Consider the following 12,407-nt stretch of genomic DNA (forward strand, 5'->3'; position numbering starts at 1 on the left):
CCTGAACCCCCAGAAACAGCCTTGAACCCCCACCCAAAAACACCCCTGAATCCCCTCAAAAACCAGCCCTGAACCCCCAAAAAACAGCTCTGAACCCCCAAAACACCCCCGAACCCCCAAAAAACAGCCCTGAATCCCCCACCCAAAACCACCCCTGAACCCACCCAAACAGCCCTGAACCCCCTCAAAAACACCTCTGAATCCCCAAAACACCCCGAACCCCCAAAAACACCTCTGAACCCCCAAAACAGCTCTGAACCCACCCAAAAACACCCTGAACCCCCACTCCAAACCCACCCCTGAACCCCCAAATACCCCTGAAGCCCCCAAAAAACACCCCTGAACCCCACACTCAAAAACACCCCTGAACCCCCACACTACAGCCTGATCCCCCCTCAAACACCCTGACCCCCAAACACCCTGAACCCCCAAAAACAGCTCTGAACCCCGCAAAACCCCACGAACCCTCGTAAAACAGCCCTGAACCCCCCCACTCAAAACCACCCCTGAACCCCCGAAACAGCCCTGAATCCCCCAAAAACACCTCTGAACCCCTTAAAACAGCCCTGAACCCCCCAAAAAAACCACCCCTGACCCCCAAACAACCCTGAACCCCACCCAAAACCACCCCTGAATCCCTCCCAAAACACCCCTGACTCCTCCAAACACCCCTGAACCCCCACCCAAAACCACCCCTGAATCCCTCCCAAAACACCCCTGAACCCCCAAAACAGCCCTGAATCCCCCAAAAACAACCCTGAACCCCCAAACACCCTGAACCCCCCACCCAAAATCACCTCTGAACCCTGCAAAACCCCACGAACTCCTCCAAAACAGCCCTGAATCCCCCAAAAACACCCCTGAACCCGGGGGCTTCAGGAGCAATTTGGGGGGCTTCAGGGGTGTTTTTGGTGAGGGGGTGCCTCTTTGGGCCCCCAGGCTCGTGTGTCATTGGGGGTCCCAGAGGTGGGGAGCCCCTAAAATAAGCCAAAGCCACCGTGGGTGTCATGTGTTTATTTGGGGGGGCAGGATCCTGCCCCCACCATGGACGGGGTCCCAGTCCCCAGTAAGAACCAGTTTGGACTGGGATGGGTGGGGGGCTGGGTTGGATTTGGGGGTCAGAGCCTCCCCAACCCCCAAAATGGCCGGGGTTGGGGGGCAATTGGGGGTTCCTCCCCAATGTGGGGGCGGACACGTGTGGGGGGTCTGAACACCAGTACAAACCAGTTTGGGGAGGGGGTCAGACTGGGATGGGGGGCCGGTTGTGGGGTGGGGGGGCTCTGCCCTCGTGTGCCCTCCTGGGGTGTGGGGCGTCACTGCCCCGGGAGGGGTGGGGTTCGTGTCCCCAGCGCCTCATTCAGCTGCGGGATGGGGGGAGGAGCAGCCATCAGCGTTTTGGGGGAGTGTCCGGGAGGTCTGTGCCCCCTCCCCCTCAGATCTCTGTGCCCCCGGGTCTGTGTCCCGGAGTGTTACTACCCCAAATGGGTCTGTTTTCTACCCCTCCCACAGGTCTCTATTCCCCCGAGGGTCTTTTGCCCCCTAAGATCTCTGTGCCCCCGGGAGTCTCTTCCCCCACCCTCAGTTCCTGTGCCCCCAGGGAGTCTTTACCACCCCCGATCTCTGTGCCCCCTCCCCTACAGGAAGGCTCAGGGGTTGGCCGGGGGTCTCTCTGGTTCAGAGCGCAGCGCGAGCCACACCCCAAAACCTGCAAGAGATGAGGGGAGGAGGGTGAGGACCCTGCAGGACCCCCGGACCCCCTGGAACCCCCCGTACCTCGGTGAAGCTGAAGAACAGCCCGGCCCCCAGGATCCGGAGGGCTTGGCTCGAGTGCTGCAGGATCAGGGGCGCAGGGGAGCACGAGGGGACCCCAGGGGATCGGCACCTCTGGGGGAGCAGGAGGGGAGTCCCAGATGCCCCCTCCCCGTGCCCCCACCCGGGGTCCCCAGCCCCTCCCCTGCCCCCCGTGGGTCCCCAAACGTCCCACATTGTCCCAAAACCTCAGGGGCCCCAAAGCTCCACCCCTCCCCCGCCCCTGCAAGGTCCTCCCAAGCCCCCAGACACCCCAGGCCCCCACCCCCACCCCTCCAAACCCCAAAAAGACCCTGACCCCCAGTTACCCCAGGGTCCCAAACCCCATCAGCCCCTCAAACCCACCTGCCCCCAATTGCCCCCAAACCCCCTCGATACCCCCAGGGATCCCCAAAAACCCCATGACACCCCCTCCCCAACTCACAGCAGGGCAGTTTTGGGGGTCCCGAGGTTCCAGCCCAGGGGGCTCAGCGGGGGGCGCTGGCAGGGGAGGTCCGAGGGCCCCAGGCCACAACAGCCCAACCTGCCCTGCAGCTCCCCCCGGGCCCCCCCGCTCAGCAGGGGCCAGGCCGAGAGCAGGAGCCGCTCCTGGGGGGGGGACAATCCAAAATTAAACAGGGACCCCCTCCAAAGGGACCCAAATTAAACAGGGACCCCCCCATGACCCCAAAATTAAACAGGGACCCCCCCCAGGGACCCCAAATTATCAGGGACCCCCTTCATGGACCCCAAAATTAAACAGGGAACCCCCCATAACCCCAGAATTAATTGGGGACTCCCCCCCAGGGACCTAAAAATTAATCAGGGACCCCATATGGATCCCAAAATTCATCAGGGACCCACCATGACCCCAAAATTAAACAGGGACCCGTCCCAGGGACCCCAAAATTAAACAGGGACCCCCCCCCATGACACCAAAATTAATCGGAGACCCCCCAAAGGGACCCTGAAATTAAACAGGGCCCCTCCCATGGACCCCGAAATTCATCAGGGACCCCTACAGGGACCCCGAGGGTCAGGGGGGTCCCAGGGTGGTTCCTGGGGATCTCAGGGGTTCTGGGAGGTCAGGGGTCCCAGGAGGTCAGGGGTCCCAGGGTGGTCCTGGGGGTCCCGAGAGGGTCCCCACCTGATCGTGCCGGGCCAGGGCGAGGCAGGCGCAGGACAGGCCGAGCTGGCACAGGAACAGCAGCCCCAGGATCAGCACGTACTGGGGGGTCAAGGGGGCCCCGACACAGAGACCCCCAAACCCCCGGAACACTAACCCCCAGGACATCCCAAACCCCCTCAGAGACACCCCAAATCACCCGGGACATCCCAAATCACCCGGGACAACCCAGCCCAGGACACCCCAGAGCACCCCGGGACACCCAAATCCCCAGGACACCCCAAATCCCCAGGACATCCCAACCCCGCCAGGACAACCCAAATCCCCAGGACACCCCAAATCACCCGGGACACCAACCCCAGGACACCCCAAATCATCCAGGACACCCCAAATCACCCGGGACACCTCAACCCCAGGACACCCCAAATCATCCCAGGACACCCCAAATCACCCGGGACACCCTAACCCCAGGACACCCTGAGCCACCCAGGACACCCCAAATCATCCCACGGACACCCCAAATCACCGGGACACCCTAGCCCCCAGGACACCCCAAATCATCCAGGACACCCCAAATTCCCCAAGGGCCCCCAGCCCCTCAATCTCCCCCTCAGGACCACCCGGGGTGGGGGGTTGGGAGTCCAGGGAGGGTGTGACAGCCTTGGGGGGTTGGGGACACAGTGGGTGGGGACCCCCAAAAAGCCAGAGGAGGACACGGGGGGTGGAGGGAGGGGCTTAGGGAGGTTTCAGGACCCTTTGGGGGGTTGGAGACACAGGGGGTCTCAATGAGCTCAGGAGGGGTGGGGACCCCGGGGGGTTTGGGGACACTGAGGGTGTCGACGACCCGGGGGGTTTGGGAGGACAGTGAGGGGTTTGGGGAACACTGGGAGGTGTCAGTGACCCCGGAGGGGTGTCAGGAGCTCCGGGGGGTTGGGGTTATTGACGGTGTTTCAGTGACCCCGGTGTGGTTCAGGAGCCCCGTGGGGTCGCATCCCCCAGCCCCCAAAAAGGATACAAGAAGAGCAGGACCTGGTGGTGCCGCAGCGCCCTGAGCAGCCCCAGCCCCGCCAGGAGGAGCAGGAAGGTCCCGACGGCGAAGGCTCCGCCGAGCAGGGGGGATGGGCCGAGCCCCCAGCCCCGCGCCCACCCCGCCACCCCACCAGCAGCACCCCCACCAGCTGGGGGGCACGGGCTGGGGATCAGGGGGCTCTGGGAGACTCCCAGGCCCCAAAGGGCTGGGAAGGGGTCACTGGGGTGGGACTGGGAGCACTGGGATTACTGGGGGAAGGGGGCTCCCAAAGGGTCACGCGGTGTCACCGCCCCCCGTGTCCTCGGCCGCGTGGGTTTGACCTTTGACCCACCCTTGTGATTTTGGGGTGCCCCCTCCCCAGGACCCCGATTCCCCCAACCTTCCCTTCCTAAAGGCGACCCCGCAGCCCCTCCCCAACCCCCACACCGGGGCCCAGGAGCCCCCAGGTCCGGGGACCCCAGCAGTCCCCCAAATTGGAGGGCGTCCCCCTCTTCCAGCTCCCTCCACCGCCCCCTTCCTGTGCGACCCCGCAGCCCCTCCCCACCCCGGAGAGCCCCTCCCCGTCCCCCTGAGGAGGAGGGAGCCCCTCCCCTCCCGGGGTTCCCAATTGCCCCCTCCCCCGGGACCCCCGCTCACCACGTAAACCACGTTGAGGGCGCAGAGCGCGTTGCGCGAGCAGGCGAAGCCCCCGCACACCATGGCGGGGGTTGGGGGTCCCAGGGGGACTCCCAGGGGTTCGGGAGTCCGGGGGTTTTTGGGGGTCCCGGGGTCCCTTTAAGGTGCGGTCCCGCGCTCGCCCGCACTGCGCGTGCGCGGGGGGCGAGACCACGCCCACCGGTCTGTATACGGGCATAGCCACGCCCTTTTTGACGTATTTTGAGATGACCCCGCCCATCTAACCGTGTATGGACATAGCCACGCCCATACAATCCATATATGGGATTAGCCCCACCCCGCATATGAGGCGCATGCGCAGATTGCTCCTTGAGGCCGTGAGAGGCGGGGTCTGCCCGGATTAGGGCGGGGCTTCCCGGGCAATAAAGCCCCGCCCCCCGGGTCCTTAAAGACACCCCCCCCGTGTCCCCACAGCCCCCGTGTCTAGCCCCCGTGTCCCCACAGCCCTCCTCAGGTCCCACAGCCCCCTCAGGTCCCCAGCCCCCTGGGTCCCCAGCCCACCCCGGGTCCCCACAGCCCCACCCCGGGTCCCCACAGCCCCCTCCGGTCCCCACAGCCCCCTGTGTCCCCACAGCCCCCTGGGTCCCCCAGCCCCCTCCGGTCCCCACAGCCCCCTCGGATCCCCACAGCTCCCCCGGGTCCCCACAGCTCCCGAGTCCTAAAAACACCCTCTCAGCTCCCTACAGCCCCCAGGGTCCTCCAACCCATCCCCACACCCCCGAACCCCTCCAGCCCCCCAGTCTCCACTGACCCAGCAGTTCCAGCTCCCCTGGGACACCCTGAGCCCCCAGAAATGCCTGGAACCCCCCAGGGACCTCCCCAGCCCCCAGAAATGCCTGGAACCCTCCAGGGACCCCCGACTCCCCAGAAATGCCTGAACCTCAGGGACCCCCTAGCCCCCAGAAATGCCTGTAACCCCCAGGGACGCCCCAATCTCCAGTCACCCCAGCCCCCCAGTCCAGGCAGTCCCAAGACCCCCAGAGTCCTGGTCCCCATGACCCCCAGGAACCCCCAGCCCCCAAACTCCCCAGTCCCAGCAGGTCTCCCCAGAGCCCCCCAGGATCCCTGTAGAACTCCCCCCACCCCACAGACCCCAGAACCTCCCCAGACCCAGAGCCCCTGGGATCCCCCTGCTGCCCCGTGACCCCCTACATCTCCACCCACGAACCCCGGGCACCCCTTCTCCCCCAAGATCCACACGGCCCCCCGTGTGTCCCCAGCTCCCCAAACCCCGCCAGGGTCCCCCCTTCCCCTCCGCACCCCAAACCCCCAGTGCCCCCGCGGTGATTTAGGGGGCTCTGCCCTCCCTCCCCTCCCTGGGAAGTCCTTGAGGGGCCACATTTGGTCCCTAACCATTAACCAGCCCGGGGGCGGGGGGGCGGATTTGGGGGTTTCTGACTCGCAGGGGGTCAAATCCTGCGAGGGGGGAGGGGCAGCCCCAAATCACCCAGGGGGCAGGGCCGAGGTTATTGGGGGTAGGGAGGTAGCGACCTCCAAACCAGCCTGGGGTCCTCCCCTCCCACATCGCGACCTCGGGGCGTTATCGCGGCGATAGCGGCGATTTTATAAGGGGGTCAGGTCAGTGGGGGCCCGAAATGGCGACGTGGCTGCTCCTGGTGCTGCTGGTGACCCTCGGGGGGGTCCTGCCTGCCCCTCTGGGGGGTCCCGAGCCCCTCTCGGGGGTGTCCGACCAGGAGCCCAGGGAGATCCTGAGCCCTGGGGTCCTGAGCCCTGGGGTCCCGATCCCCTTTCGGGGTGTCGGACCCGGAGCCCTGGGTCCCGACCCCTGTCGGGGTGTCAGACCAGGCCCGGAGGGTCCTGAGCCGAGGGTCCTGAGCCCCGGGGGGGAGTTCCGATCCCCTCTCGGCCCTGTCGGACCCGGAGCCCCGGGGGGGTCCCGACCCCCTGTCGGCCGTGTCGGACCGGGAGCTCCGCGATCTCTCCGAGCAGCTCCTCGAGGCCGATTCGAACCGGGCGGGGCCGGGGCAGCTCGAGCTGAACCTGCAGAGCCCCGAGGGCGACCCGGGAGCCAGAGGTGAGGGGGAGGGGGCTTCCCGTCTGCCGTGAGTGCCCCCACCCTCCAGCCCCACCCGTCTACCTGCCCTGCTCTGCAGTCCATCCCACCCCTACATCCCACCCCTCCATCCCATCCCATCCCATCCCATCCCATCCCATCCCACCCCTACATCCCATCCCTACATCCCATCCCAAACCCTCCATCCCAAACCTTCCTATTCTCATCCCATCCCTCCATCCCAAACCCTCCTGTCCCCATCCCATCCCTCCATCCCATCCCAATCCCCTGTGTCTCCATCCTCATTCCCACATCCCAAACCCACATTCCTCCATCCCTTCCTCCTGATCTCACACCCCTTGACCCCACAACTCCATCCCACTGGTTTCCATCCCATCCCATCCCATCCCACACCTCCATCCCAAACCCTCCTCTCTCCATCCCATCCTTTGATCCTACTTGTCTCCATCCCTGTCCCTCCATCCCATCCCAGTCCCACATTTCCATCCCACGTCTCCATCTTCTCATCCCTCTCTCCTGATCCCACATCCCTTGACCCCAAATCTTCAACCCTCTTGTTTCCATTCCATCCCACAACCTCATCCCATCCCATCCCATCCCACCACTCCATCCCAAACCCTCCTGTCTCCATCCCATCCCCCCATCCCTCCCTCCTGATCCCACATCCCTTGACCCCAACTCCAGGCTGTTTTCCTACGTGTCCCCGGCCCTGCTGTCCCGCCCCACGTTCTCGCTGCTGCTGGCGCTGCTGGACAATTACGAGGCTCGGACGGGGCTGGCGGAGGAGGTGACGGAGCAGGAGCAGCTCGAGGAGCGGCAGTTCCTGCAGGCAGCGCTCGCCACGCCCGTCCTGGCGCTGCTCGAGAGCTTCGTGCTCAGCAAGGGTGGGGACAGCGGGGCCCTCCGTGCCCAGAATGTCCCCTCTGTGTCCCCAGAGTGTCCCCCCGTGCCCAGAGTGTCCCCACTGTGTCCCCAGAGTGTCCCCCCGTGCCCAGAGTGTCCCCAGAGTGTCCCCAGAGTGTCCCCGCTGTGCCCTCACGGTGTCCCCACCCCACCATCCCTGCAGCGTCTCCTCCCATCCCTCGGTGTCCCCAGGGTGTCCCCAGGGTGTCCCCACGGGGTCCTCACAGTGTCTTTTCCCATCCCTCGGTGTCCCCCCATACCACGGAGTCCCCACGGTGTCCCTAAGGGTCCCCACGGTGTCCCTCCTGTCCCCACGATGTCCCCACAGTGTCCCCACGATGTCCCCACAGTGTCCCCACGGGGTACCCTTTGGTGTCCTCACGGTGTCCCCAGGGCTGCACCCCACGTCCCCATGATGTCCCCACGGTGTTCCCGTGGTATCCCCCCCTGTCCCCACAGTGTCCCCACGTGTCCTCCCCATCCCCAGGGGTGTTTCCCTGTCCCCACAGTGTCCCCACGGCGTCCCCACAGTGTCCCCCCTGTCCCCCTGCACTGTCCCCAGGGCTAAACCCCCTGTCCCCATGTCCCACCCCTTCCCAGGGCTGTCCCCATGATGTCCCCTGGCTGTCCCCAAGCCTGTACCCCTGTCCCTGCACTGTCCCCAGGCCTGTACCCCTGTCCCCACGCTGTCCCTGTGATGTCCCCTCTGTGTCCCCAGGCCTGTACCCCTGTCCCCACGCTGTCCCTGTGATGTCCCCTCTGTGTCCCCAGGCCTGTACCCCTGTCCCCACGCTGTCCCTGTGATGTCCCCTCTGTGTCCCCAGGTCTGTACCCCTCCGCCGAGTCCTTCCGGGCCGACCTTCACTCCATGTGGTTCGGGCTCTACTCCCGATCGGGAGGGAAAGTTCTGGATTCCTCGGGCTTCGAGCACGTGTTCCATGGTGAGGGGACACGGGGGACGGGGGGACAGGGGAGGGACAGGAGGGACACGGTGGGGGACAGGGAGATGAGGAGACAGCGGGGTGGGGAGGGGTGGTGCTGGACTACTCTGCTTTTAGCACAGGGAGGGGACAGAGGGGACACGGGAGGGGACAGGGGGGACACTGGAGATGGGGGGTGTCATTTTGAGGCTGGGGGGAACAGCAAGGGTGGGGACATTGGAACAGTTACTGTGGGGACAGGGGGACACTGTGGGGACAGAGGGGACACTGTGGGGAGAGAGGGACACTGTGGGGACAGGGAGACAGTGTGGGGACAGAGGGGACACTGTGGGGATGAAGGCAGGGCATGGTTGGGGACCTCACCGTGGGCTGGGATGTCGTGGGGGGGTGTCCAGGGTGAGGTCACTGCGGTCACCCCCCTGTCCCTGTCCCCAGGGGAGCTGAAGAAGGGGGCGGTGTCCGGGTGTCACAACTGGGTGCAGCTGCAGGCGCTGGAGAGAGCAGGGAGGATGGAATACCTGGGGTACACCTGGGATGGACCCGTGAGTGGGGACACAGGGGGACACGGGGAACAGGGGGGACAGGGGGACACGGGGATGGGGGACACGGGGACATGGGGGGACACAGGGGGACACAGAGACCCTGGGGGGGACACAGGGTCATGGAGATGATGGGACATGGGGGGGATGGGGATACAGGGGGAAGCCCCGAGTGAGGGATGGAGACACACGCAGGGGACCCTCTGCAACAACTCCCGGGGTCCCTCCCCCACACCCCTCGGTGTCCCCAGCCGGGGTCTCAGTCCCCTGGGATCACCCTCAGGGTCCCTGTCACTGTGCCCACCCCCCAATGTCCCTGAGAATGAACCCCCCGTGTCACCCTCACCCCTCCTGCCACCTCCCTGCCCCAGGACCCCCCGTGTCCCCCCCAGTGTCCCTCTGTCCCCGTCCCAGGGGTCCTGCGTGTCCCTGCCCCCGTGACCGCACCCCTGTGTTCCCCGCGTGTCCCCCGTGTCTGTGCCCCCCGTGCCCCCCGCAGTGGACGGGCTTCCCGGACGTGCTGTCGCTGCGGTTCCGCTGGGACGGGCACCCCAAGGCGCGGGGGTCGCTCCTGGTGGGCTCCAGCCCCGAGTTCGACCTGGCCCTGTTCACCCTCTGCTTCCTGACCCGGCCCGACCGCCCGTGAGTGGGGGCACAGGAGGGGGAGAACCCTCCTCGGGACACGCCGGCACCCCCGGGGTCCCAGAGCCCCCCCGAGGGTGGCAGAGCCGGGACCACCCCCCCAATGTGCCCGCAGGTGCCACGTCAGCCTGGGAGGTGAGGAGGCCACGATCCAAACCTACTCGTGGGACAAGAAGAGACTCGTGGCCTCTGCCTACCCCCTGACCCCCTGAGACCCCCGAAACAGCCCCTGAGCCCCTGAAACCCCCAAAACATCCCCTGATCCCCAGAGCCCCCCCAAACAGCCCCCAAAACACCCCCTGAGATCCCTAAAACAACCCCTGACCCCCTGAGACCTCCCAAACAGCCCCCTGAGCCCCCCTAACAGCTCCCAAAACACCCCCCGATCCCCCAAAACATCCCCTGAGCCCCCAAAACACCCCTGACCCCTTGAGCCCCCAAAACACCCCTGATCCCCATAGCCCCTCAAAACAGTCCCCTGAGTCCCCAAACCAGCCCCTGAGCCCTCCAAAACATCCCCGACCCCCTGACCCCTCAAACACCCCCTGAACCACCCAAAAGACCCCCTGAACCCCCTAAACCAGGCTCCTGAGCCCCCAAAACACTCCCTGAGCCCCCCAAACACCCCCTCTCCCCCTGAGCCCCCCAAACATCCCCATGGCCCCCCCATGAACCCCCAATAAACTCCCCAATGACCCCCTCTGTCTCTGCCTGGGGATGCAGGGGGTCACTCTGGGGTGGGACCCCATGGGGACCCCCTGTGGTGGGGACCCCCGGGGCACTCAGGGTGGGGGTCCAGGCTGGGGAGCCACGGGAATGTCCCTGAGGGTCCTCGGCTCTTCCTGGGGTCCCACGGGGACACCTGGGGGGGGTTGGGGGATGTGGGGACATGGGGGGGGCTCTGTGTGTGTGAGGGGACACGCGTGTCCTTAGCGTGTCTGTGTCACTGCACACGTGTCATTGGTGTGTCTGTGTCACTGCATGCATGTCCTTAGCGTGTCTGTGTCACTGCACACGTGTTGTTGGCATGTCCGTGTGTCACTGCATACGTGTCATTGGCGTGTCTGTGTCACTGCACACGTGTCATTGGTGTGTCCATGTGTCACTGCACATGTGTCATTGGTGTGTCTGTGTCATTGCACACGTGTCCCCAGCGTGTCTGTGTCACTGCACATGTGTCCTTAGCATGTCCATGTGTCACTGCACACGTGTCCTTAGTGTGTCTGTGTCACTGCACACGTGTCATTGGTGTGTCCATGTGTCACTGCACATGTGTCATTGGTGTGTCTGTGTCACTGCACACGTGTCCCCAGCGTGTCTGTCACTGCACACATGTCATTGGTGTGTCTGTGTCACTACACACGTGTCATTGGCATGTCCATGTGTCACTGCACACATGTCCTTAGTGTACCCATGTGACTGCACACATGTCCTTAGCATGTCTGTCACTGCACACGTGTCATTGGTGTGTCTGTGTCACTACACACGTGTCCTTAGTGTGTCCATGTGTCACTGTATGTGTGTCCTTAGTGTGTCTGTGTCACTGCACACGTGTCCTTAGTGTGTCCGGGTGTCACTGCACATGTGTCACTTCACACATATCCCCAGCCTGTGTCACTGCACATGTGTCCTTAGCATGTCTGTGTCCCTGCACACGTGTCAGTGGCGTGTCTGTGTCACTGCACACATGTCATTGATATGTCCGTGTGTCACTTCACACATGTCCCCAGCCTGTCTGTGTCACTGCACATGTGTCCTTAGCATGTCTGTGTCACTGCACACGTGTCAGTGGCGTGTCTGTGTCACTGCACACATGTCATTGATATGTCCGTGTGTCACTTCACACATGTCCCCAGCCTGTCTGTGTCACTGCACACGTGTTGTTGGCATGTCCGTGTGTCACTGCACACGTGTCCTTAGTGTGTCTGTGTCACTGCACACGTGTCATTGGTATGTCCGTGTGTCACTTCACACATGTCCCCAGCACGTCTGTGTCACTGCACACATGTCATTGGTGTGTCTGTATCACTGCACATGTCATTGCACACATGTCATTGGCATGTCCACGTTCCTGCACACGTGTCCCTGGCGTGCCTGTGTCACTGCACGCGTGTCCATAGCGTGTCCCTGTGCCCACACGCATCCTCAGCCCGTCACTGCCATGTCCCTGTCCCCACGTGTGTCCCCAGTGTGTCTGCATGAGACGCCCGTGGGTGCCCCCCCGACGTGTCCCCGGCACACGTGTGTCCTTGCCGTGTCCCCTAGCACCCAGCCGTGTGTGTGCCCCCACTGTGTCCCCACCCCCGTGTCCCGCGTGTCCGTGGCGTGGGGGCCGGGCCCGGCGTGTCGGGGCGTGCCGGGCCGTGCCCTGCGGCCCGATGGGCCCAGGCGTGTCCCAGGCGTGTCCCTGGCGTGTCCCAGGCGTGTCCCGGCGTGTCCCGACGCGCCCACGGGGCCGGGCGCCGCCGTTCCCAGGCCCGTGACGTGTCCCCGTCCCCGCGGCCCCGCAGGAAGCGGCGGGGAGGAGGGGCCGGGGGGCCGAGCAGGGGGTCCCTGGCGGGGCCGGGGGTGCCATGGGGGCCCCCCGGGAGCGGCGCGAGGTCCTGGCGGCCATCCGGGCCGAGGTGGCCCGGCACGAGGGGGCCAAGGGCCACCTGAACCGCCTGGTGCGGCTCGTGGAGACCGTGCCCGACCCGCGGCTCAGGGGCAGCCTGGGCAGCGCCCTCAG

The 12,407-nt window shown here is 64.9% G+C and overlaps 1 protein-coding gene across 1 annotated transcript; it reads left to right on the top strand.

The window, feature by feature from the left end:
* Nucleotides 1-6,214: 6,214 nt before the first annotated feature.
* Nucleotides 6,215-9,891, top strand: LOC126650228 (uridylate-specific endoribonuclease C-like). Its single transcript, XM_050334781.1, has 7 exons — nt 6,215-6,340; nt 6,504-6,682; nt 7,339-7,538; nt 8,382-8,498; nt 8,934-9,040; nt 9,537-9,679; nt 9,795-9,891. The coding sequence occupies exons 1-7, from the start codon at nt 6,215-6,217 to the stop codon at nt 9,889-9,891; spliced, it is 969 nt and encodes a 322-aa protein (XP_050190738.1).
* The last annotated feature ends 2,516 nt before the right edge of the window (nt 9,892-12,407 follow it).

Source organism: Myiozetetes cayanensis, unplaced genomic scaffold (assembly GCF_022539395.1).
Source record: "Myiozetetes cayanensis isolate MyiCay16 unplaced genomic scaffold, myiCay2020 scf59, whole genome shotgun sequence".
Lineage (NCBI taxonomy): Eukaryota > Metazoa > Chordata > Aves > Passeriformes > Tyrannidae > Myiozetetes > Myiozetetes cayanensis.

Excerpts from the sequence above, each read along its gene's own strand:
- LOC126650228 (XM_050334781.1), top strand. The coding sequence starts at position 6,215 with ATGGCGACGTGGCTGCTCCTGGTGCTGCTGGTGACCCTCGGGGGGGTC. Across the intron at positions 6,341-6,503 it reads GGGAGATCCTGAGCCCTGGG|CCCCGGGGGGGTCCCGACCC; the intron begins GTCCTGAGCCCT and ends TCGGACCCGGAG. Across the intron at positions 9,680-9,794 it reads CTGACCCGGCCCGACCGCCC|GTGCCACGTCAGCCTGGGAG; the intron begins GTGAGTGGGGGC and ends ATGTGCCCGCAG.